The sequence below is a fragment of the Lepeophtheirus salmonis genome, chromosome 3 (genome assembly GCF_016086655.4).
Source record: "Lepeophtheirus salmonis chromosome 3, UVic_Lsal_1.4, whole genome shotgun sequence".
Lineage (NCBI taxonomy): Eukaryota > Metazoa > Arthropoda > Copepoda > Siphonostomatoida > Caligidae > Lepeophtheirus > Lepeophtheirus salmonis.
The window spans coordinates 13,128,579-13,151,850 of NC_052133.2; the positions used below are offsets into that span (position 1 = coordinate 13,128,579).

A 23,272-nucleotide genomic window follows, 5' to 3' on the forward strand; every position below is an offset into this window, starting at 1 on the left:
GAATAGCAATTATAATTACATATTATTGCACCGTGAATCATCATAATTTATCGGAATTATGGAATTTTATTATTGGAATATATTAATTGTACAATATAGATATAAAAGATTAAATGTATTATATCTCAAGAGCACGGTTGTGCCCGGTTAAGCAGTTCTATCGGTCCCTGTCTCGGTTCTTTCATTTCAACAGTTTTGGTCTCGGCCTCTGTTCAGCTTTATCGTTCTCAGTTCTTTTTTATACAGGCTCAGTTTGGTAATATGCACTTAAAACAAGGGATTCCGCTAAACAATTTGGTCCCACGAAATAATATTTTTGATACAAACAGGCACGTAGATACTTTATATACTGATGTCATTCCGCCCCAAATTTCCCTTAGGGCTCCAAAAACCAAGATTGCTGAATACAATGGTTTTCAAAATGATGGCCGTGTGGATAGTCCACGGGGGTGTGTGGTGTGTGTGAGGGTTATTGAAAGATAGATAATTGAAGATTGCTTTCATTCTACACATATATAGTACACATGTTTCGGTTAAATGGGCCATAAACTAATAATGTATTAGTGAAGGGAGCCTTGGCATAGTAAAGTTTGGTAAACCCTTCCTAAAAAATATCTAAGTTATCCTTTTTAGGAACCCGAAAAGCTTAGTAACAGACCTGGATCCATGATCTACCCCACCCCGTCCCCCTTTTATTTACAGCATCTGGTGCCTAAAACCACTTTTACAGATCCATAAGAAGCCCTTAGCTATTTGGAACTCAGATAAAACTGTATCACCTTGGCGACGTAAAAAAAATCATTGGCACCCCGTGAAATTGCACAAAAGAAACTCATATAATTGACTTATAGATTAAAGCTAATATATTTGTTGTAATAAATGCATATTGTATTTTCTTTATATATTATATATAGGATCACAAGCACAAGAACCGATACCGATAAGCAATATATTGGAGTTTTGGTTCGACTTTGTTTGTTCCGGTACTAGCAGTTCAAGAACCGGAACAGCATGAGTCGTTATAACCGCTAGACTGATAACGGTGCAACCTTGCTCAAGAGACATTCGGAGAGACGACATTTTTTAAATATTTAAAATAGGGTCTGTTTTTGATTTTCAGACTTTGATCATTTTTTAAAAAAGTTTTCACATGTTAAAGAAATGCATATTCTAGCTTGTATCCATTCCTTGCCTTATTTATATAATTTTCCAGCTAACACAGGATAACACATTTTATGAGACCACAAATCATCTCACCTTTTCATTTTCGAATAAGGAGATCCATTTCTTATATTGTATTCCTTGTGTGTAGAGAGTTAAGAACCCCCATACCCCTTCCCCCCCAAACATATAAATTGCACATTTTTTCGCACTTCATTATTTAATGATAATTACATATGTAGCCAGTCATTACAACAGCCAGCTAAACTGAATTGTCTCAAAATTGAGTATGGATTACTTTTAATGATAGTTTAGTCACAATACCAATTTTATTTCAATTCTATTCAAAATTTATTGTATTAAAAAAGAACACACAAAAATATTATTAAGACCAAGTCGTATATCCTTACGGGGGCGTCCTTGGGATTCTTGTTAGGGAAGGGGTATCTAGATAAACATACTTCCCCAATTTCATGACGTTATAAAATATTATTGTCATGCTTGGTTGCTATTTTTTTCTGTTTTTTTAAAAATTAATTTGTTTATATCGGTATATTTTAGAGGACATTAGAGACATAAAGTATTTGAACATACTAATATAAGGAATACTAGAATGAACACTCAGTCGTGCGCAAGACCTATAATCTTCATAACAACTTTGATATATTTCTAACATTTGGCGTAATTTGGTAACTTACAAATAGATGCAAAAATAAAACCTCCGTTCAATTTCGTTGGAGGAGGTACAAAAATAAAATACATGTACTCTCCCGTTTGTTAGCTTCCAAAATTACGAATTTATATTTTAAAATAACATAAATAAATTTAAACTTCTTGATTTGTTTAATAAAGTACAATTTTCAAGCTCAAAAATTTGTGGCGGGGAGTGTTTGTCATCAGTAAGGCTATTTGTTTATGACGTAATAAAGCTGCAAAAACCGTTTTCTCTATCAATTTAGTGTAGTACCATTTTAAATGTACCTCATTACCACTATAGGACTGTTCTAACGAATAACACGGTATTGATTTCTACAACGAACAAATTAGCGTCAATTTCTATCGAAAAATTATCATTAGCAATCCCTGGTAGACTATCCAAATGACAATTCAAGAAGTAAAAATTTATCGCTACAATAAATCAATAAATATATAGATTTTATTTGAAGTGCCATATCAAAAACTATCAAATAAAGGCCTTAAGCAATAGTTCACATTCAGGAGTATCTCAACTCATCCCATAAATTTGAATAGAAAGTTTATTGCTGATCAAAATATGTTTATGAAATATTGATCTGTTTGTATATGATGTAACAAAAGGATAAGATGAACATCTCTCCTTTTATTTTGTATTTTTGTTCAAGATTGTTTTCGTGCTAACTCACTACATATTTATATATAGTAATTTTATTTTCAATTGTTGTTCGGAAGTCTTACAAATCATTAAAATATGTTTACATTATAAATATATAGAATAGTTCATATCCTTCAATAAAAACATTAATTTCCTATGAAAACCATTAAACACTTATATATTTCAAATAATATAGAAATAAACCAATCTAGTTTAACAATATTTTAATTGTATTTTCCAGATCCTACATACATTTTTAAGAACAATATGACACTCGAAAGCCTATTGGAAGAAATCGCATTCCGACGTCGTAAGGACATTCGATCCTCTCCAACAGATCGTATAGGCTTCTCCACCTCCTATAGCACTACATACTGGACGGATCTCTTTGTGCGTCATTTCCTATTTCAAACAGAGATCGAAGTGGATCAGGACGACATGCTCTTCTTCGTGAGGAAGCTTCCTCGCTCACGAAATGTACTTGAAGTCTTTCGTCGAGATAGTCGGAAGTTGCCCATTGGGGATCCAGACATTGATTGGGAGAAGACGATTTATTTAAATTTGATTGTACATCAGCTAGACTATACCATTACCCTAGGTTATTAAATCTATATACATATATAGTTGATTAAATATTGAATGAAAATGTGTCAAAAAATAATAGGAGGTCGTAAATATCTTTTTTTTATTTTGTAAAAAAAAAAAGTTATGAAGACGACTAGATCTATAAAAATATGTAGACTCTAAACTTACTGGAATGTACCTTCCAACCCATGTAATGTTATATGACCTGATAAAATCTAAATGAATATATTATTTATGTAGTCAAAATGCAAGTTAAAAAAAAATCATAGAATCTCCTCTCTAAAAGGCTGTTAAATATAGGGAGAATGAGAACATTTGCACTACTTTTTGATATTGGCTCAATATCTCAGCGCTTGATGCACTTAATCTCCACAAATTTTAACGAAACATACCCAAAACTTATATTCTTTTAATGTATTTTAAGATTATAATTGTCTGTAACTTGCATTTACATGTAACTTGTCAAATGTTACAACTTTTCTCATAGCAGAGGACGGTTGCAACAATGAAAAAATATTACATTTGACCTATAAATTAAAAAAAAAAGAAGCTCAATATTTTTTTGATATATAAAAAAATAGTCCTTTCTCTTACGTTGAGTATTTACATTTTATTGTGTTATTGCAAATTAAGATAAAATAATATTTGTATTAAATATGGATGATAGATTCCAGTATTTCACTTTTAAAAAACCGCTCTAGAGTCCTGTTCGTGCTAAAAACAAGCTATACATGACATTTAATCATAACTATATCATTAAAGCAAAGAACGTCTAAGTATTGAGTGAGGGCTACATGTGAGTAGTGCTGTGTTGGTTCTTATTTATTCGGTTCAATCCATTCATAGGACCAGTTTTATTGGCCCTTTGGACTGTCAGTCCTTGGAACCAGTCCTTAACTGTTGCTACTTAAAAATTTCCTAAAAAATGTACACGGTTTATTAAGCCAAATAAGGCATATGATAGATGTATTAAGAGCATTGCACATATCTTGCAAAAAATATTCATGTTGTCAATATAATGCAATAAAATTCGAACAAATTATATTTTTACTTAGTTATATACTTTAATATATTATATATCAGAATAATAATAAAAAGGAACCCTTAATGATGTCACAAGGGATAGATTTTTCGTTCCTTGAGGACCAACAAGTGAAATTGAGTTGTACTGGACTGCGATTCTAAATAGGGACCGACACACCGACCTTTTCGAAGAAAATAGAAACACTTGTAGTGTGAGTTTTGAATTTTGATACAATCATATCAAATTAGAGCAAAATAATCAATAATTCAAATGTTATAAGTTAAAGAAATAAACAAAGAAAAAATACTTTTACACCTCAAAAACAGTTTTAATCAAATACTTTATAAAAAGTTGATATTTTATCACACAAATCTGCTTTTTATTATACAGTTGTGATTTAAAATTTATGGCTAAAGCTTTTGAGATATTTGAGACAAAAGGCATGTCACAACCATCCCAAGTCTACAATACCTATTCACAAAGGAATGTGATAACCATACAAATGAATAACCCTAAGGCCAAAAGTTATTTGGTATTTGCAGGGCTCAACAAGTCATCTGAGACTTTTGATTCAATATTGACACTTGAGTATTTTTTTACACATTTACGTATTTAATATGGACATTTGAGTCCTTGTTTCAATGGTCAGGCTTTAAAAGATATATTTATACTTTTTCCACTTGAGATAACGGGAGGATGAAAATAACCCTTCTATGTTGCTCTAGACAAATTACACCAGACAACAACAAGGTCTTGTTTTTAAATATATGACTATACTTGAACAAAGAGGATTCAATGACTTTAATATGTATGTATAATATCATTATGAGTAAATGTTACTAAGTAAATAGATGAAACTAAGCTCCTATTCATAAATCAATTTTGAATATAATGAGAGACACACCAGTTTGTTGTTCTTCTTTCATACACGTTTAAAATGGAAAGAATCGTTTAATTTAATCATAAAATAATATGTGTACACTAGGATTTCTCTCCCAAAATCTCTTTTTCCCGGGATTTAGCAAAGTTTTTTATAAAATTACCTGGAATTCCTACATTTAATTAATTCATAATATAAGCTTCATTTAATTACAGTCTAATCCGCATCAATGAAACTGCTTTTTTGCAAATAACAAGTTGACAATATCCGGATTTTTCTTGAATCGGAAATATATAAGAAAGCTGCAATTTTTGGATACTTATGTATGTAAATAAGTCATTTTGAAGCTTGCTATTTCGAGACAACCCATGTTTGATTAAATCCTGTTTTTGACAGATCATCAATGAATTTTAGCTAATCCAAACGCGAAAGTGTATTCCGTGGGGCACTTTTGATAAGTATCCGCATTGATTGAGTAGTAATGTGAAATGAATCTAAAATGAAAAACACAGTAAAAAAATTTGGCGCCAGCTTACGATTTTTACCTATAAAACATGAAAAATCCTCGTCATTCTCATAAATTCCTATAATGTTAATGCCAAAAAAGGGAATAAAAAGTTGCCTTCAGGTGGATTTTTTACTACTTGTTTCTTCTTTGAAAGTGTTTTATATATTTAAAAAATAAGTATATGGGAGATTATTGACTATAAGTGTAATTTTATTATATCCGGATTTGACTGTATCTATAATTCATTTAATTAAAAATCGAATTCACATGAAATGAAGAATAACTGAGTTGATCGCTTTTACGGTGTATTCTTTGGAAATGATGTAATATATAATTTGTATATAAATAATGCCCATCGAAGATAGACATCCAGGCTCTAAAAAAATCAACCAGTGCACCATTAGTGATGTTGATAAATGAAAGAAAATGAGAATTGAGAACGTATGGACAAGACAACCTTCAAAATTTTATTAATAAATACTGTAATTTCATCTGATTTATTATTTACTATCCGGATCCCATTTTGCCGGGACTAAAATCAACGACAATTTACCGGTAAATGAGAAACTCTATTGTACACTGTGCATACAGGGTGGCCCAGATAAATTTGGAAAATCATTAAAGGTTTATAAAGAACGAACTAGATGGGGTAGAACCCTATTTTTATTATTATTTGAAAGCTAAATTTAATTACATTCAATTATTTAGAATGAGATCTGCCTCTCTTGATAACAGCAGCCACAGGACACTGGAAGCTTTGGCAGGCTCAGCCGACCTCGTACAGATCCAGCTTTGCTATTGTCCGAGTTTTAGTTTGCACTTTTAATTTTCATTCCCTAGATGGATGGATTAGTCCGAGAATAAATTTCACCTTCCAGCATGACAGTTTCCCTAGACCACAAGATCTAAAAGTGCAGGATGTCTTGTCCAAAATATGTATTCACTCTTGGAACCCAAATTTTTGGTCTACAAACTTGGGGGACCCGAACCCATGCGATTTCTATCTCTGGTGGAGGGTCAAGCATGAGGCCTGTGCCAAAAATAATTCGTCTGTGGAGTCCCCGAAGAAGTCAGTTACCCGTACAATGGCGAAGCTGTGTCTGCACAAGGTTGCCTGGGCCTTCCAAAGCCGTATGGCCGAGGTGATCAAGAGAGGCAGATCTCATGAATAATTGAATGTCATTAAATATAGATTCCAAACAGACAAAAGTTTATAGTTCATCTAGTTAGTTCGTTATAAACCTTTAAAGATTTCTTAAGTTTATCTGGACCACCCTGTATACAATCCACAATTGTGTGATTCACTATGTGACTTATATATTGTTCTGCTGTTAGATCAAAGAGGCAATTTTTCAAAAGCATTTCGAGTCAAAAACAAAACAAAATACAATTGAGAGAAAATAATAATAAATTAGATTGGAAGACAAAGTTCAATTTGTTTGGAAATATTACTGTACTTAAATTGGAATTAATCAATCGTATTGTATACATATTATATAATATGTGCTTGTCAATATAAAATCAAGCTAGAATATCTTTTCTATCAACTGAGTCTGAATTACAATACTATTTTTCGACTATCGCAAATTTATATGGATAACTTATTCTCATTAATTAATCCTTTGTATGGGCTGCAAATTTTACTTGAAGTATTTAATTTCATCATCAGTATGAAATCATTTTAACTTTATAGACTTTATTTGAAGGGCCATATTAGGGACAAATTAATTATATGAAATTTAAAAAGTGATCTAAATTATAGTTAACACTCTTAAGTGTCTCAAATCATTCCAGAAGTTTGAATACAAAGCTTATCATTTACAGAAATATGTCTATAATATATTAGGCTGTATCAATATATGAAGTAAAAAACTTAATTAGGCATTGATCCTTTTTTTATTTATTTTTGTTCAATATTTTTAATTTTTTTTGTGTCAACTCACCATTTATGTGTAATTATTTATGATCTCTTTCAGCCATTTGCTCTCGTACATCCCCAAAGGACCTACAAGTCCTTAAACGCTATAGTCAAAAAGTTTACGCCACTCCAAGTCGACGAAAAATGGACGGAAAGGGGGACTTTGAAGAGATCACATATCCCAACGTTTGCTTCACTGTAGATAACTTTGATGAAATCTTTGGAGAAACCGTGATTCGAGACGGGGAGAGTCTTGGCATCGAACTCACTGCAACGGATCCAACAAATCTCATTAAAACCGTACTGTTTACAGCCTCTGTCCCCTATGAGCCCATTCGACGAGTCTATGACTCCCGTACTTCTCAAACAGTTCGTAAAAAGCTCTCACAAACAAACTTGTTCTCACTCTTTTACGGAAAGACGTCCAAGAGACGTGTGGAGTATGTGAGGATCATTGGAATCAGTGATCAGGGACATGCGGAGTTGGGAGTGAGTAAAACGAAGGAGGGATGTGAGACTCCTTGTTCTGAGCCGGGTGTGGATTTGATTGATCTGTGGCCGGATGGGGAGGATGAACCCTATTATCCAGATGGGTTCCTTACGGAACGGTCTCCTGTTACAGAGAAGCAAGGTAGTATGCAATCTATGTTTTGATTATTTCCCTGTATTGTTATTAATATTATTGTAAAGTAAACTTCTCTCTTTCAAATACATTTGGGTGTATAATATTGTAGACACATCATTGTTACCAAAACAAGGTTTTTTTTTTAGTGAGAACAAATCAAAGAGATTAGGATCATCGTTAAGTAAATCCAAAGTGCCTCTTTGTCTGACACGTTTTCCATCCTCTTTCAATTTTGTTTGTTTATTTTTCTTCCAAATAAATGATGGAAATAAATAAATATTAAACTTTTCAAATATTCTGTGATAGACCATTTCATGTGACGACTCCAGCATTTTTTACGTAGAACATATTGGGGCCTTAACAATAAAGTTTTAGAGGAATAAGAGCCCCTTTCCCATTAAGATTAAGAAAATCGTGAATTATTGCTGTCTATTTGGATATCACAATGGAACCAATAAATAAGCCATTATTGTTTTTCAAAAATATTTTTCTTTATGATTAAAATGATGGATAGGCAGATTAAATTAAATAAAATAGTAGTAACCATGCCGATCAGGCACTACGTTTGTAGTAATTGAAATTTCTTATTACAAAGTGAATAGTTATCATCTTGAAGCAGGCGAAATAATGCTCTGATGCATTTTTCATATTATACTTAAGGGCTCAACCAAATCTTGAGTCATATCTTGTGGATTTTTCAGAAATCAAGCATATAAAAAAATATACTCCAAACAAAACGTTAATAGAAAATGATATTATCTGAAAGTTAAACACATTACACAGAGGTTATATGGTATTAGAAATTGAAATTGAAGATTTAGCACACATTTAGCCTTATTATACATCATCACTTAATTTGTAATTTCATCATTATATATTCTTATTGACATAGTATATATAAAAAACTAACAATTTCTATTGCATGGTTAATATATGTTTTCCAATTATCCTGTTTTATCATCACTACTAATCAATCTAAACAAAGTTAACAATGTAGATATTTCATATGGAATTTTTATTTGCTAAATATTTGATCTAATTCGAATATTTCTTACGGCGTTATCTCACTAACAAAAAAATATAGAGTACATTTTGTTGTCAGCTGTTGATGTTTCTTTTCTCCTAATAAGTGTTCTAAACGTTAATTGGTTGTACTCAAATTTACTCTTCTTAAGATATGATCAATTCCCAACAATTATGAAAAGGTAATTTCATAGTTGAGAAGAATTGTCTGACTACCAACTTATTTTGGGCCTTTTTTTTATTTACTTTCGAAGGAAAGATTGTGTCATACAATAAAGGCTTTTTTGACTTATGACTTTTTTTTTAATAATATCAAGTTGCATTAAAAAGAAAAATGCCTTTTATCGTTTTTAATGCATTTGATGAAACTACATCAATATTTTTTGTAAGTTTATCCCTGTTGTTTAATAAAAATGTCAACCATTATCCCCAAGATGCTATCGCTTTCAATGATTATTCAATTTCTGACGTCAGTGAAAACGCTCTATGTAAAGGAGATTCAATGCAATCTTTGTATTTCTGCTATGACCTATGTATAAATATAAAAAGTTTTCCAATTCCCTTTTAAAAAAAGGCCATACTTACTATATGAGTCAAAAGCCTATAGGCATTTACGGTTGTAAAGATGATACATACATTGGAGAACAAATTCACCAAGGTATTTTACATAAAAAGAAACTTAAATCGCTTTGTTACAAACTATTTATTTACATTGTACCTTTTTTCAATTACCTTTTTAAGGACGGATTTCTATTTTTTATTATTCAAGTTCTATTATTTTTGAACAATTATTATTAAATCACATGTTTTGTGTGGCTAGGGAAACATTAAAAAAAAATTACTATTTTGTGGAATAACTTATTTTAGTAAGAATTTTTTTTAGGATAACCTTCTTTTATGAAACCTACATTTTTTTAAGACCATATTGCCTAAATGATCTTCTTTATAAAAAAAAATCCTCCCTTCCTATTCAAGCCTTTGCATACCATAGTTTGAAAACCACTCCTATACGCTATTAGTAGTGTCAATTTTACCATGAACAATGTTGTAAAGAAAATGCAAAATGAAGATTCTCCTATTATACATAAATAATGGATAACATTAATTGATTTTTGTAATCTGTTAAATGCTGCCCTTATTTACAATGAGCAAGGTCTTATTTTATAGGTTAAACTGTAGGAATATGACGAACGTCTCCCTTAAAGACAACACAGGGGCTTTGGAGCAATGAATTCAGATAATAAAGAATAGTGACTTATAAATGATTTTTAAATAGGCCAGTTTTGTCTCATTTAATCAAATATCCGGACAGTTAAGACTATCATGCTTTGGACATTGAGCTAAGAAAAATCGTTTAGTCAGTTCCAAAGATCTACATACAAAGGCACATCCTTATGACCTCCAACAATTTATTTGAAAGGATGTTATGCTTTTTGCCTCTATTTGTTTGTTTGTCAGTTTGTCACCAGGATTATGGTAAAAGTTAAATAACAATTTTGATCTAATCTTTGGAACAAAGATTATATATGGTCACAGTAAGAGACCATAAAAAGTCAAAGGTCAAGCTAACACAAAACGCTGAAAGTAAATAGTCGACTATAACTCATTGAGGTAGGTACAGAGCTCAAATTGGTGTCTTTACCTGAATATAAGTTTAATAAAGATGCTTTATATAGCAAAAAATGCAATAATGGAAAAATGACCATAGGTGAAGGTTTGCTCTTCACCAAGTGCCTATACTTGTGTAAATTGTACATAAATTGCCACCTTTAAAAAAATGGACTAAAATCAGTTGGTAGTTAGCCAATTCTTCCCAACTATGGAAATATTATTGGGAATTGTGTAGAACATGTCAAGAGTTCATTCAAATAAAAACATTCTACGTTAAAAAGACTGATAAAGGGAAAAGTAATATAAAAAAGAACAATCGAATACAATATAACTTTTGGTTTATTTGGAATGATGCCGTGCCCAGTCCTTTCTATTTGCTGAATAATAAAAATGAAGTCACTTATGGTCACAAAACTCCGTAAAGTGAAGAAGGTCATTTATTATTTTAGAAGCATGGAACTGTATGTAACACTTTTGAATGACTAGCTCTTCATAGGCTTAGATGATGACCTTAATACATATGTACTATAAATCCAGAAGTGGACACATTTGTCACTCACAAGGACATTATATTTATTATGAAAACTATATATAATCAAATAAATATCCGTGCTATTGTAAGAAATATCACAAAGGAAGTGTCATGCTCATGGATTGCGACACTACTCCCCCCTGCAATCCGTGACTAATTAGTTTATTGAATAAAATATGATGTCCTAATTCATAGATGGAGGATACAAAGATGGCTTAATCTGAATGGCTATAATGTTTGGGTATTCTTTTTTGGGCAAAGAGGAAGGGAGGGTGTTTGAAAGGAATACAAAAAAACTTTACGACTGTAAAAAAATAAAAATACATTTAATAAAAGTAGAGAATTAGAAAAACCAATTACATCGTATATACGATACCCTAAAGGAGATAGTGTATATTATGTACAATGTACGTAGTCATATATATCCAAACTACGCCCTCTATTGAAGAAATATATTCTACAAGTACATGCTATACAATGCGTACAATATACATTAAAAAGTTCTCAAATATGGGGTGGTAGTGTTGTGCCGATCCTTATTTAGGACGGAAGACTGCAGCCCCGTTCAGTTTAGTTTTGGTGCAATCTATTTTAGTCCTAAAACCTATAAAGTTCGTTCCTTGATGACCATACTCAACTTTATTTCTTCTTCTTTTAATCCGTTCTAGTACTGACCGTCCGAAGGACTGACAGTCTTAAGGACCGTTTCCAAGGACTGATAAGACCAGTTCTAAGACTGCATTCGACCGAATATATAAGGACTGATCCCACACTATGGGTGTTGGACCTTATAGTTATATATATAATAATAGTGTTGGTTTCGAGTTATATTTATCGAGTCCAAGTAACTGAATATTTAGTCAAACCGAATCATTAAATAAATTTTTGCTAAGAGCTATGGTCATGCACTTTTAAAAACATACGTTAATTGTTTTTTTATTGGGCTAGCTTCAAAATTTGATGACTTTTTTCAACTCTTTAGCACGTCGTTATATTTATTGTATCATACAACCTTTCATCCAATAAGAAAATGAAAAAAAATACCCGAAATCATCTGGTAGCTAGCCAAATAAGTCAATCATACCAACCGCTATTTATCTTATATAGTTATGATTAGATATTATATTATTTCTATGAAGTAATAGCAAAAATTTCTTCATAGAAATAATAAAATGTCCAATACATATACGACAAGGCATCAAAAAGAAATTGTATTCCTGTCTTTTTGGAAACGGAGAATAAGTATAGAATAACTTCTTACTTTGTGTATTTATGAAGAATAATAGATTATGAAATATCGATGATGTATCAAGGGAGAAGGGGGAATCGACAGCTGACATCAAAATACATAGGGCATGTTTGTGTTAGCGAGATAACGCTGTGTTAGACTTTTAATTTTGGGACATCTTAGAAAAGAACGTCTCCAAACATTTCACTCCAAATTTTATCTGCAGTGCATTTGATGGCAGTTTGTATTTTATAAATAAAAAATTACTAATAAATAAATAAATTATTTTGTATTCTTGTGTTATAAATCTTAACGTTTGTGCTCAAAAAGAGAGGGTCATTCACAAATTCATTTGTATACAAGTGTCAAATTGGAAGATTACATTAACTAAAGGACTCAAGGAAAAGATTTGACATCAGAAATTCAACGTCAAATAAAAAAAAATATATATTTGATAAAATTTATGGATTGATACATAAGAAATTTAGGAAAAAGCCTAATTGAGTCATTATAATTAATTTATTCTTATTGTATCTATCTTAATTTACTTATCTTTAATATTTTTTTAGTCTTTCAAATTTGGTGAATAAATTGAAGTTTATATATATTTAATATGCTCAAAATGGGGAAAAATCTTCAGTTGACAATTTTAAGTCAATCAAAGAGGAGGGGATAAAAGATTTCTTTCCATAAATTCATTTTACCCAAATCAGTGACATCTTGATTTTTTTTTCACCATGATACTCTTTGATATAAATAGTGATGTAAATCGTGTGAATCTTTTAGGTGGGCCGTTTTTTTTGGATTTGCCAATCTGAAGAATAAATTTTGTTTACCTTAGTAGTTGTCGTTATTATATAATTCCTGAGTTTTTAACTTATTTTACCAAATAGATTCAATTATATTCCAAACTGATTGAACGTTAGTGTTTTCCAATATAAGACGGAGCGTAACCCTGATGATTTGTTGCAGAGTTTAACTTGTACAGGTGTGTGCGTCTAAAACTGAACACTCCTTTAAATTTTACGCCATACATATATTCGTGATTTGATTAGGTTGAAACCCGATTATACTTCGAGGCACGGATCTTGACTTGTTATAAACAAAACTTCAGCAAAATCTAAATAGCAACAGTGAAACAACAGTCGATAATATGGAGAGACGTCGAGTCGCAATTTTGGAATTTTCCGTGAGGGAAAAACTCCCACTGAAATTGCCAAGTTTCTGAACTGCAGCCGCACCACCGTTTACAGCGTGGTTGCCAAAGGGACTCCTGAGGCAACCACAAGATCTAAGTCAAGGCCTCGAAGGTCGGACAAAATTGTTGCTGCCGTGAAAAAGTCTGTCGAGGACAAGAGAGGCAAGGTGACCGTCAGTGGCCTCTCCAGGGAGCTCAACGTCTGCAGAAGGACCATGGACTGGCTATTTAAGAAAGAGACCAGAGTTTCATCGCCAAGTCATGCAGCAAGTTCCAGTCCAGGCTGGAGTTGGTAGTGGAGAACATGGGTGGCCATATTGAATAGACATGTGCCTAAGACTCTCATCTTTCATGTTAAATAAATTAATTCGTCGACCACTTTAAAAATTACAGAATTATTTAACTATTTTTAAAAATTTCAGAGGGTTCAGTTTTAGATGCGCACACATGTATGTCCTTGTTGGACTCATAATAGAATTGGGACGGACTTCATAGTCATTTTAGCCAATGCTCTTGTTTATATTCTTTTCTCTTTCCTCCACTATCACACCTGATTGTCGCTAATCTGTTACAAAACATTCTTCAAATTGTCAGGGTTACCATGTTGATTTTTGGTTTAGGCCCATTTTAAACAGGATTTTCATCACTAGATATATAGCTCATTATAATCATATACTCAAAACGATAATAAATATATATTTAAAAAAACTCGTAAACGAACTGCATCAGTATGAAATTGACCTTTTAATGAGCAGAAATGGATCAACTTTTCTTCTTCTTTTCGTTTGTGAGTCTTGGTTGTTGCAAATATTCATAAATAGTTAGAGAGCACGAGAATGACCTCCACCTTAGCTTGATAAATTCTATAACATACATAGATAATTATTATTAAATAATATAAATAAAAACATATTTGAATATGGTATAATTATTCTGCTCATTTAAATACATTTACTTGTAAGGCATTTACATATTTTACAATCTACATACATATCATTATTTATTCTGGCTTAACTCTCCAAGTAATGCAATTGCTATTTGCCTATGTGTATTTTGTGAGAGTGTAGAACACTGATACTAAGAATGATTAAGAACTAATGTGGTGAGTTAACACAAAAACAATCTTGAAGAAAAATCAAGCGGAGAAAAAATGTCCATAAATATTTTTACATCATATATACGACATAGAGCCGAATATTTCAATAAAAAGTTTCAATCAACTATCAGGGTCTCCACAAGGGGTGGGCTGGAGGGCTGTAGCCCTCCTCCCAAAAAATCAAAAAAAATCCGTTTTTTACTACAAAATTCAATATTTGAAATTTCATTTAAGTTTAAAAATATTTAAAAAAATTTTTCTCCAAAAAATGTACTATTTGATTTTTTTTTAAAAAAAAATTATATTCAAAATATAATTTTGAATATTTTTTCACAAATTTTTTTTTTTTTTGTGAATAAAAGTAATTTTCGATTTTTTTCTTCAAAAATTTAATATTTGAAATATAATTTTTGAAATATTTATTGAACAACACGATATTTTGGATTTTTTTATTAAAAAATTTAAGTTTTTGAGATCAGCTCTAAAAAATTTAAGTTTTTTGAGATCAGCTCAAAAATAATATTCGATTTTTTTTCAAAAAATCCTGACACCCTCCAAAATGACTAATATTGACCTTGTATTCACATTTCTGGGAGGAGTTGAAATAGCCAAGAGTATTAATTATAGTTTCCAGCCTTCATTTGATTTTTAGACTTCGCTTAGCCCCGATTTTGTCTCAAATAAAATAATATAAAAATATATAGATCTGTCATTGTTAAGATTAATTTATGTTACTTAAAGTGTAATTTTCCCCTTGTACAATGAATTTGTCAAATTAATTTATATAAATTGACGATACTTCATTAGCCAGACTCTATTTTGAGAAAAATCCTTCTGGTTGTATTTTGTGTTGAGGAGCCTAATATTTATTTTTCTCTTGATTGTCCCATCCCAACTCTCCTGACTATGTTTTTATCCACTCTCAACCTCGAATGTCGAAAGGGAAAGGATAAATTGAATTTCAGCTAGTTTTCTGTATTTTTCTTGTCGTCAATAGTCAATTAGTATTTATAGAATAAAACTTAATTATTTATTTATAAATTGAATTTATAACTTTATCAAAATAAGTATCAAAGACGGATTATGAAATCACACGAATTCATAATGAAGCCCTTGATTGATATAAATTAATTCAAAAATCCATATCCTATGTTACACTTTTTTAGAGTTAATAGTATGTAGAGTCAGCTGCTTTAAACATTTCGATCATAGCTAAAGAAAGAAAAATATGCTTAAAGAGTCTACTTATGAAAACAACTGAAAGGAAAATACAATACATCTTTGTTTATTTGAAAAAGAGAGCCGTGTATTAAAAGGGATTATTGCCAAGAGATCAGTTGGTCATTAAAAACCCTTAATCTAAGTATACATATGAGTCTCTTTGGTAATTATAGATCCATTTTTTCATATATTTGTGTACATTCAAAGATGATTTTTCAATTATAAAATCAAGTGAATGAGTATATTATTTGCAAAAAAGGAAAAAAAGGATTATATGTAGTCTTAGTAAATGTATAGAAGTTAGTGTTGGATCGGTTTAAAAAAAACTGAAAAGACTGCAGTCCAATCAGCACGATCCTGATTTATTTAGTCAGTTCTAGGATTGGTCCTTATCGTTCTTTTATGGTAACTCCACCATTTAAATGACGTAGTTGATAATTATGTCACATCAACTGTTGAAGTGTTATTATTAACCTTTTTTAAAGATATGAAACACCTGAGATTTAAGATATGAGGTGTGTAACTATAACATATAATCCTCAAGTATAGAGTGGTAGAGCGTAAAATTCCACATACCTATGGTCTTTTTTCTTAAAAATATATCCATTTTAACTTTGAAGTTAGATTATTTACTATAAAACATCTTAATTAAACCTCTACAAGAACACCAATTTGTGTTCTGTACGTCAATATGTTCCTTAGTTATTTTCGACTCTGTACTTTTAATGGTTTGTACTAGCTTCAACTTGACCTTTGACCTTGATCTCTCAAAATTTAATGGCATTTGACTATGACCATATATAAAATTCATACCAAGTTAGATCAAAATTGATCAATAACTTTTGATGTAGTCCTAGAGACCAAAAGACAAAAAAACAACAACAGATAAACGGACAAACACACTAACAAACAGACAAACAAAGAAACAAAACTGATGCAAAAACATAACTTCCTTTAAACTTCGTTGTCAGAGGTGATCATTGAAGACATGAACGATATGAAGTGATTATAAGGTTTTTAAGTATTCTTTTTGATTTTCTGGGACCGTACTTCACCATGAGGGATATCATTTAGCCATCTTCGAGTAATTCACTCTTCTACTTGGATATCATTAGGGAGATAATATAATCACTTTACTATATTAAAAAAAGTTTTGCAAAAAAGTTAAGATCTAGCATTATATTATGATGGTAAAATAAATGTGTGCTAAACGCGGTACAACAATACTTTCCTTATCATTTTTTTTTGTAAGAAAAGTAATTTTAAGGGAAAACTATACCATAAATTTGGAAAGATTGTTTACTCCACTAAAATCGTTAATTTTTAAAATTTACTCTATTTGAACTTTTATTGTCTATTTAAAAAAAAAATGTCTAATTTACAATTTTAAGAGCTTGTTACTATCTCTAAAAATTGATCAATATGCCTAAATCTTTATATTGTATTATTTATTATATATAAAAAAAACATTTTTGGACTATGTCCATTTAACATTTCCATTGGATCCATTCACCCTTTCAATCAATTCTAAAGATGAATAGATATATCTCTCTCTTTGTCCCCCCTGACAATGGGGAATAAATAATTTTTTCACTTTTTACACCCGACGCACATTGGGTTCATATATTTATATCATTAGGACTTTTTTACCTGTTTACATGTTGGAGGAGAAACCTCTTTGAGAATATGGTCCTCAGGTTTACATCTATCTATGAAGAATGTAGATTTGTCCATAATGAGTGATACATAAATATTAATATTACTAATTTATGGCTTCATTTTGAATGAAATTATTTTTCAGCGAGATACTGGGAAATCAATTTTTAGATTTGTGTGTCTCGGAAAGTTCGAGGATGAGATAGTAAATATTAAATGCTTGTGACGTCACCAGGCTCTGTTTTTGTCTAAAGAAATAAACAAGTTTTGTTTTAATTCCATCACGGCATGACCTCCTTAGCACAAAAATACACAATACATTTTGTTTTCAGCTGTTGATTCCGTCCTCTCGCTTGATATGTCATTCTTCTTCATAAATACACAAAGTAAGAAGTTATTCTATATTTATGCTCCGTTTCCAATAGGACAGGAATACAATTTTTTGTAGATTCCCCATCGTTTAAAATGTATGTATTTAAATATTGGCCATTTTATTATTTATATAAAGATATTTTGGCAATCATATAGAAATACAAATTTATAGCTACGCTTTTTATAGAATATTCCTAAGTAATATTATAGTACAGTATAGAGTAATAATATATATTACGAAATATATATATATAATACATTTTTAAAATGGCAAAGAAGTAATATGACGTCTGGGAGTAATAACAGATATCTAGCAGTTGGTAGGATTGACTTATTTGGCTAACTACCATATGATTTCGGCCCTTTTTCCCTGTTTCTTTTCGGAGGAAGGTTTGCATGATACAATAAAGGTAACGACGTACCATGTTTCTAGGTGTATAAATGTTGGAACAATAACAAAAAAGGTAGGGTGTGTGAATTCTCCTCCTTGCCGGTATCATGACTGAGAAGACTCCAGAGACTGTTGTTATCTCCATTTGGAGAGCTTATAACATCAAGAAGTCCATTACAGCCCCATTCAGCCAAGAATACCCACAAAATTCTGCTGCACCGGTATGGCTGATTTCTGCCTCCCTCCATGTGGCCCTCTTCCATCCCTGACTTCAACCCCTGGACTTTGAAGTTTTCTTGAAGAAAAATGTCGCTGCACCTATCATCCAAATTAACTTAAGCTCCAACATGCTTGAAGCCAGCGTGGTACGCTATAGACACGACTTTTATCGTTAAGAGTTGCCAATCTGTTTGCTTGTGTGTAGAGAATGTTATTGTTTGTGAGGGATAAATTATTGAATAGAAATATTGATTTGTCTGTTGCCTATTATCCTAGAATCTCTTTAGTCTTTTCCACCCATACCTGCATTCTTGAAAGAAATAAAATTAATTCATATTTCTTATATGAGAAGATGACATTATAATTAAATGTTATAACATTTTTGGTTTGTGAACATATACGATATTTGTTGAGTATTATTTCGTAGTCAATATACACCTCATTTGCACCATAAAATAACAGGGAAAGAAGGATATGAAATGTGCAGTTTTGCATGGAAAAAATCAACTTGAAGATAATATTTCTAAGTATAAATAAAGAAAGACCAAATATAAAGAAAAAAATGAATAAAAAAACAAATATTTTCAAATTAAAAAAATATATATGAAAATCTATTAACTGTTTATTGTTCAATTTTGAAATATTAAATAAAAAAATAAACCCAGACCAGAATAAATATTCTTTATTTTTCGAAAATCAAAATGGAGGGGTTTCACTAAATTTTATAACTAAATAATATTTACTTTTTTGGCACTCTCTATTTATTGTGACGTCACTTTAAAATACCTTATATGGTCGTCTCTACCTATCCTAAAGTGTTCTTTCTTTGTTAAAATTATATTTTGTTAATGGATTTTTTTGTCGGTTGACATGTAAAAATTTCAAAGTATTGTCCAATTGGGGAAATTACTTTTTGAAAAAATTACAAATTTGTAACGCCTTTTCATTCACCACTGATGTCATTTCTTTTGAGAAAACTCCGACGTAAAATGGCAATTTGACACGATTCCAAAATCTTTTTTTACGCCATTCATATGATAGAGGTAGGTACGTACTTTTAGCTTGTTCCTATCAGAATTTATGATTATCCACAGGTGGGACATTGCTGGTTTTATTGATGTGTCATTGTTTATTTGTCAAGATATTTTTAAAAAATGATATTGCAATTTTTATATAATTACTTTGCAATAATTATATAGACTCTATATCATATAAGTGCAAATCAAAGAGCACTTCCTAATAAGTGAAATATTTCTATGGATTCTTATCTTACATACACAACTCCGGAGGTCATACTACACATTATATAGGGTGGTCCAGAATTAAAGTAAAATGAAATGAAAGTCAGTAAACTAAGAGTATTGGGTTATCTAAGTCCAGTGTTGTGTCATCCATTATTTAGGAGAGAGTACTGCAAGCCTATCTAATCCAGGCCCAATTTTTTACTCATTAAAAAAAGGAAAACTCAATTCTTCGTGACGTCATTGACGTGTTTTTTCCTTATGAATTAACTAGCGGTATATCCTGGCATTGTCAGGAGTTATTAAGTATTGGCAAACATTCCAATTTTCCTTTCATAATATAAAAGATAACTGCCTAATTCTAGCTCGTCGCTAGCCTTACCTAAAGTCACATTCATTTGTTTACATTTTATATAAAGTACCTTCCTTTTTTTATTCGTTGAATGAAATGTTTGCGAGAATTAACTCCTTTTATAAAGCTCTCCTAGTATATTATACTCCTTTTTTTAAATACTGTAAAGGAAAATGAAATATATCATGGAACTTTATACACTGTGCACCCTGTGACTGTTCATCAAACATTCATCTATTCAGAACAAGGACAAGCACATTGAATGTGATATGGGTCAATTTTAAAATAATATTAAAGATGTAAAAAAGATTTAACGCGTATTCCAATACGAAACACAATCTTTGAGTAATTTAATTTTTATGGTATTCTAGTCACGGACCACCCTGTACTATTGCTTCAATCACGCAATTTGGCACAAACTATATAACATGTTGTTGGTCGTCACATAATATGTACAAAAAAGGGTCATCCCCTTATTTGTGAGGCGGATTAATTATTATCATGATGTTGGAAGAGGTTTTTTTTTTATCTTTGAATTAACGGAGGTATTTTATATTTTTTTAGTAGTAGAGCAATGTACCCCTTTCTTTAAAGTATATGTATAAAATTTGAAACACGCGATTTATATGTGGTGCGTAATCATGTCAGAGAACAGGTCAGAGTCTAGCTTTTTTTTCTTTTCGGGGGAAATTATTTCATATGTTCCTACAATAATTAAAAACTTCCTTTTGTGGAAAAGGAATTGTATTTTTTTAACTGTAACATTACATATGTCAACTTTATACATAAAAGTCATCCTATATGTATATGGCCGTTAACACAGGAGTACATTTTTTATAGTTTACAAACATCTGAAACAAATCAACCCTTATATAACAGAAAAATAATCTAAAAAAATGGTTTTTATAATCAAATATACATTTTATAAAAAATGAATTACAATTTTACATAACAATATGTCAAATATAAAAGTTATATTTTCTCAGGCTGTACAAAATGTAAGCAGCTTGAGAATCATTGGTAAAGTCTAACATAACATTTATAGCCCATAACTGATTGAAATACTACATTTTTGAAGCTAAAAATACACACAAGGAATGTATCATATGCTTGAGATTGTTTCTATATTTACGCAACCATATGTGGTGCGATAATATACAAACAATTTTGAACCAAAATCAAGAAAATGAGAAAATCTAGGTGGTTCTGGAGTAGAGGGTGTGTGTGTGCTACTCCTTACAGGAGTGTCCAGTGTCTGAAGGCTTTCTTCAAGAAAGAGTGGACCAAGCTCGAGTCTGACTGCATATTCAAGATCTGAAGCGATTTAGACCTCGCATTGAGACAATTATTAAAGATGAGGGCTCACATATTTTATAAAAGTTATTTACAAATGATTTTGTAAAATAAATTTGCTCACAAAATCTCTTGTTTAAATTTTACTCTTCAAAAATTGAAAATAATAGAATTTGTACAACTGGATAAGATCAACCCTGTACCCTGTCAACCGCTCATATTTAATCATCTCTATTATGCAAACTTTGAGAGGTTAAGAATCATTTTTTTTACAATTTTTGTAGGGGCAATGTTGTAGAACACATAATTAGGTGTGGATTGCTAAGAAAGAAATTGTCCTAGTTGCCATCATGAACACACAGTACGAGAAGAAGATTTGGAGAAAAACCACTCCTCCACTCGGAATTTTTCCCGAAGGCCATCGGGAAGCCGCCTGGGGCCTCAAGGAAGACGACATACAATGTTTTCGTGTATATTACATAACCTTTCGAAATTTCATTAATAGAAATAAGTAAAAAATAACGGATAGCCGGCTATATACATTCAACCTAATAATTCATAAAGATATTTGACTCAATCAAATGCTTTATATATTTAAATTGGGATGAGTTAAGCTATTCAATAATTTTATCAATAGTTTAGAACTTATATTTGATTTGAGGCACTTATATTGACCGATATGGCTTTTCAAACAAAATCTATCAAATTTATCACTCCTTTAGTGTGCCCATCAATTTTGGCTACTTTAAATGCAATTTGTAACACACCCAAAGGGTCGATAAGAATAATTTGTTGAAGAATATAAGTGTAATCCCACTTAATTTTGAGAAAACTAATTACAACTGCCTTTTATGTTGACATTATACATGTGTATGTATAAAATCAAAACGAAATCTCTTATTCCCCCCTTATTTATAGTTTAAATTTGATTATATATATTTAAAAAAAAAAAAAAAACTCTTTAAAAGGAAATGAAACTTAATTATAAGTTCTCCCATGATAATTACACGAATCTAAAGGCTAATTTGATATACAAATGACTTCCTCATTGGTTAGGGATTAGGGGACCACAAATAGGTAGTAGTGCTCCCTAACATAATTTCCAAAAGGTGAAAAAAGTGGCAATGGCTAAACAACAAGAAATGAACAGAGAGACTCAATATTTATTTGTCAGCTCATTTCATTTTTTTTTCTTTGAGGGGAAATAGTGATGTGTTGGATGATTCTGAATTTGAATATGTACATTCGCTCCCCAAAAAGAAAAGAAACCTAACTAAATATAAAAAAAGAGTTAACACAACAAAAATGTTTGTTCACTTATATTAAACTGTTTTTCAAACTATTGCCTTGTAACATCACTACTTTAAAATGAGGAAATTTGTTATTGTTACTATAAAAAATAATAAGAAAAAAATAATGTTTGAGATGAGCAAGACACAAACAACCCAAGAATTTAATTAGTAAATTGTTTGTGGGCAGTAAAATACCCTAGATAGCGTTTTTTAATATATCAAAGTCCTTTAGTCTACATGGAATCTCATCAAATAGTGAATCGATTTTTTTAATTAAATAATAAAAGGTACAACATATCATGTACATTTATTTTGATGAGATTCTTCAATAAAAGGACAACGTCTGATAGTTGCTTTGAAATTATAAAATAACTGAATCGACTATTATTACTACCCAAGTAAAGTGATGCAGAATTGAACTCATAGATTCTAAGGTTTTGCAAATTATATGGTGCTATTAAATTATAATTTTGTGTAAAATTATAAAAGTATTGC

The 23,272-nt window shown here is 30.9% G+C and overlaps 1 protein-coding gene across 1 annotated transcript in view; it reads left to right on the forward strand.

Annotated features, from left to right (window-relative positions):
- The window catches only part of LOC121114112 (uncharacterized protein KIAA0930 homolog), a 75,867-nt gene that overhangs the window by 47,911 nt on the left and 4,684 nt on the right, over positions 1 to 23,272 (forward strand). The window contains exons 2-3 of the mRNA XM_040707967.2: positions 2,754 to 3,110; positions 7,486 to 8,058. Of these exons, the coding sequence (XP_040563901.1) occupies positions 2,780 to 3,110; positions 7,486 to 8,058 (904 nt within the window). The 5' untranslated portion in view covers positions 2,754 to 2,779. The remainder of the gene's footprint in view (positions 1 to 2,753; positions 3,111 to 7,485; positions 8,059 to 23,272) is intronic.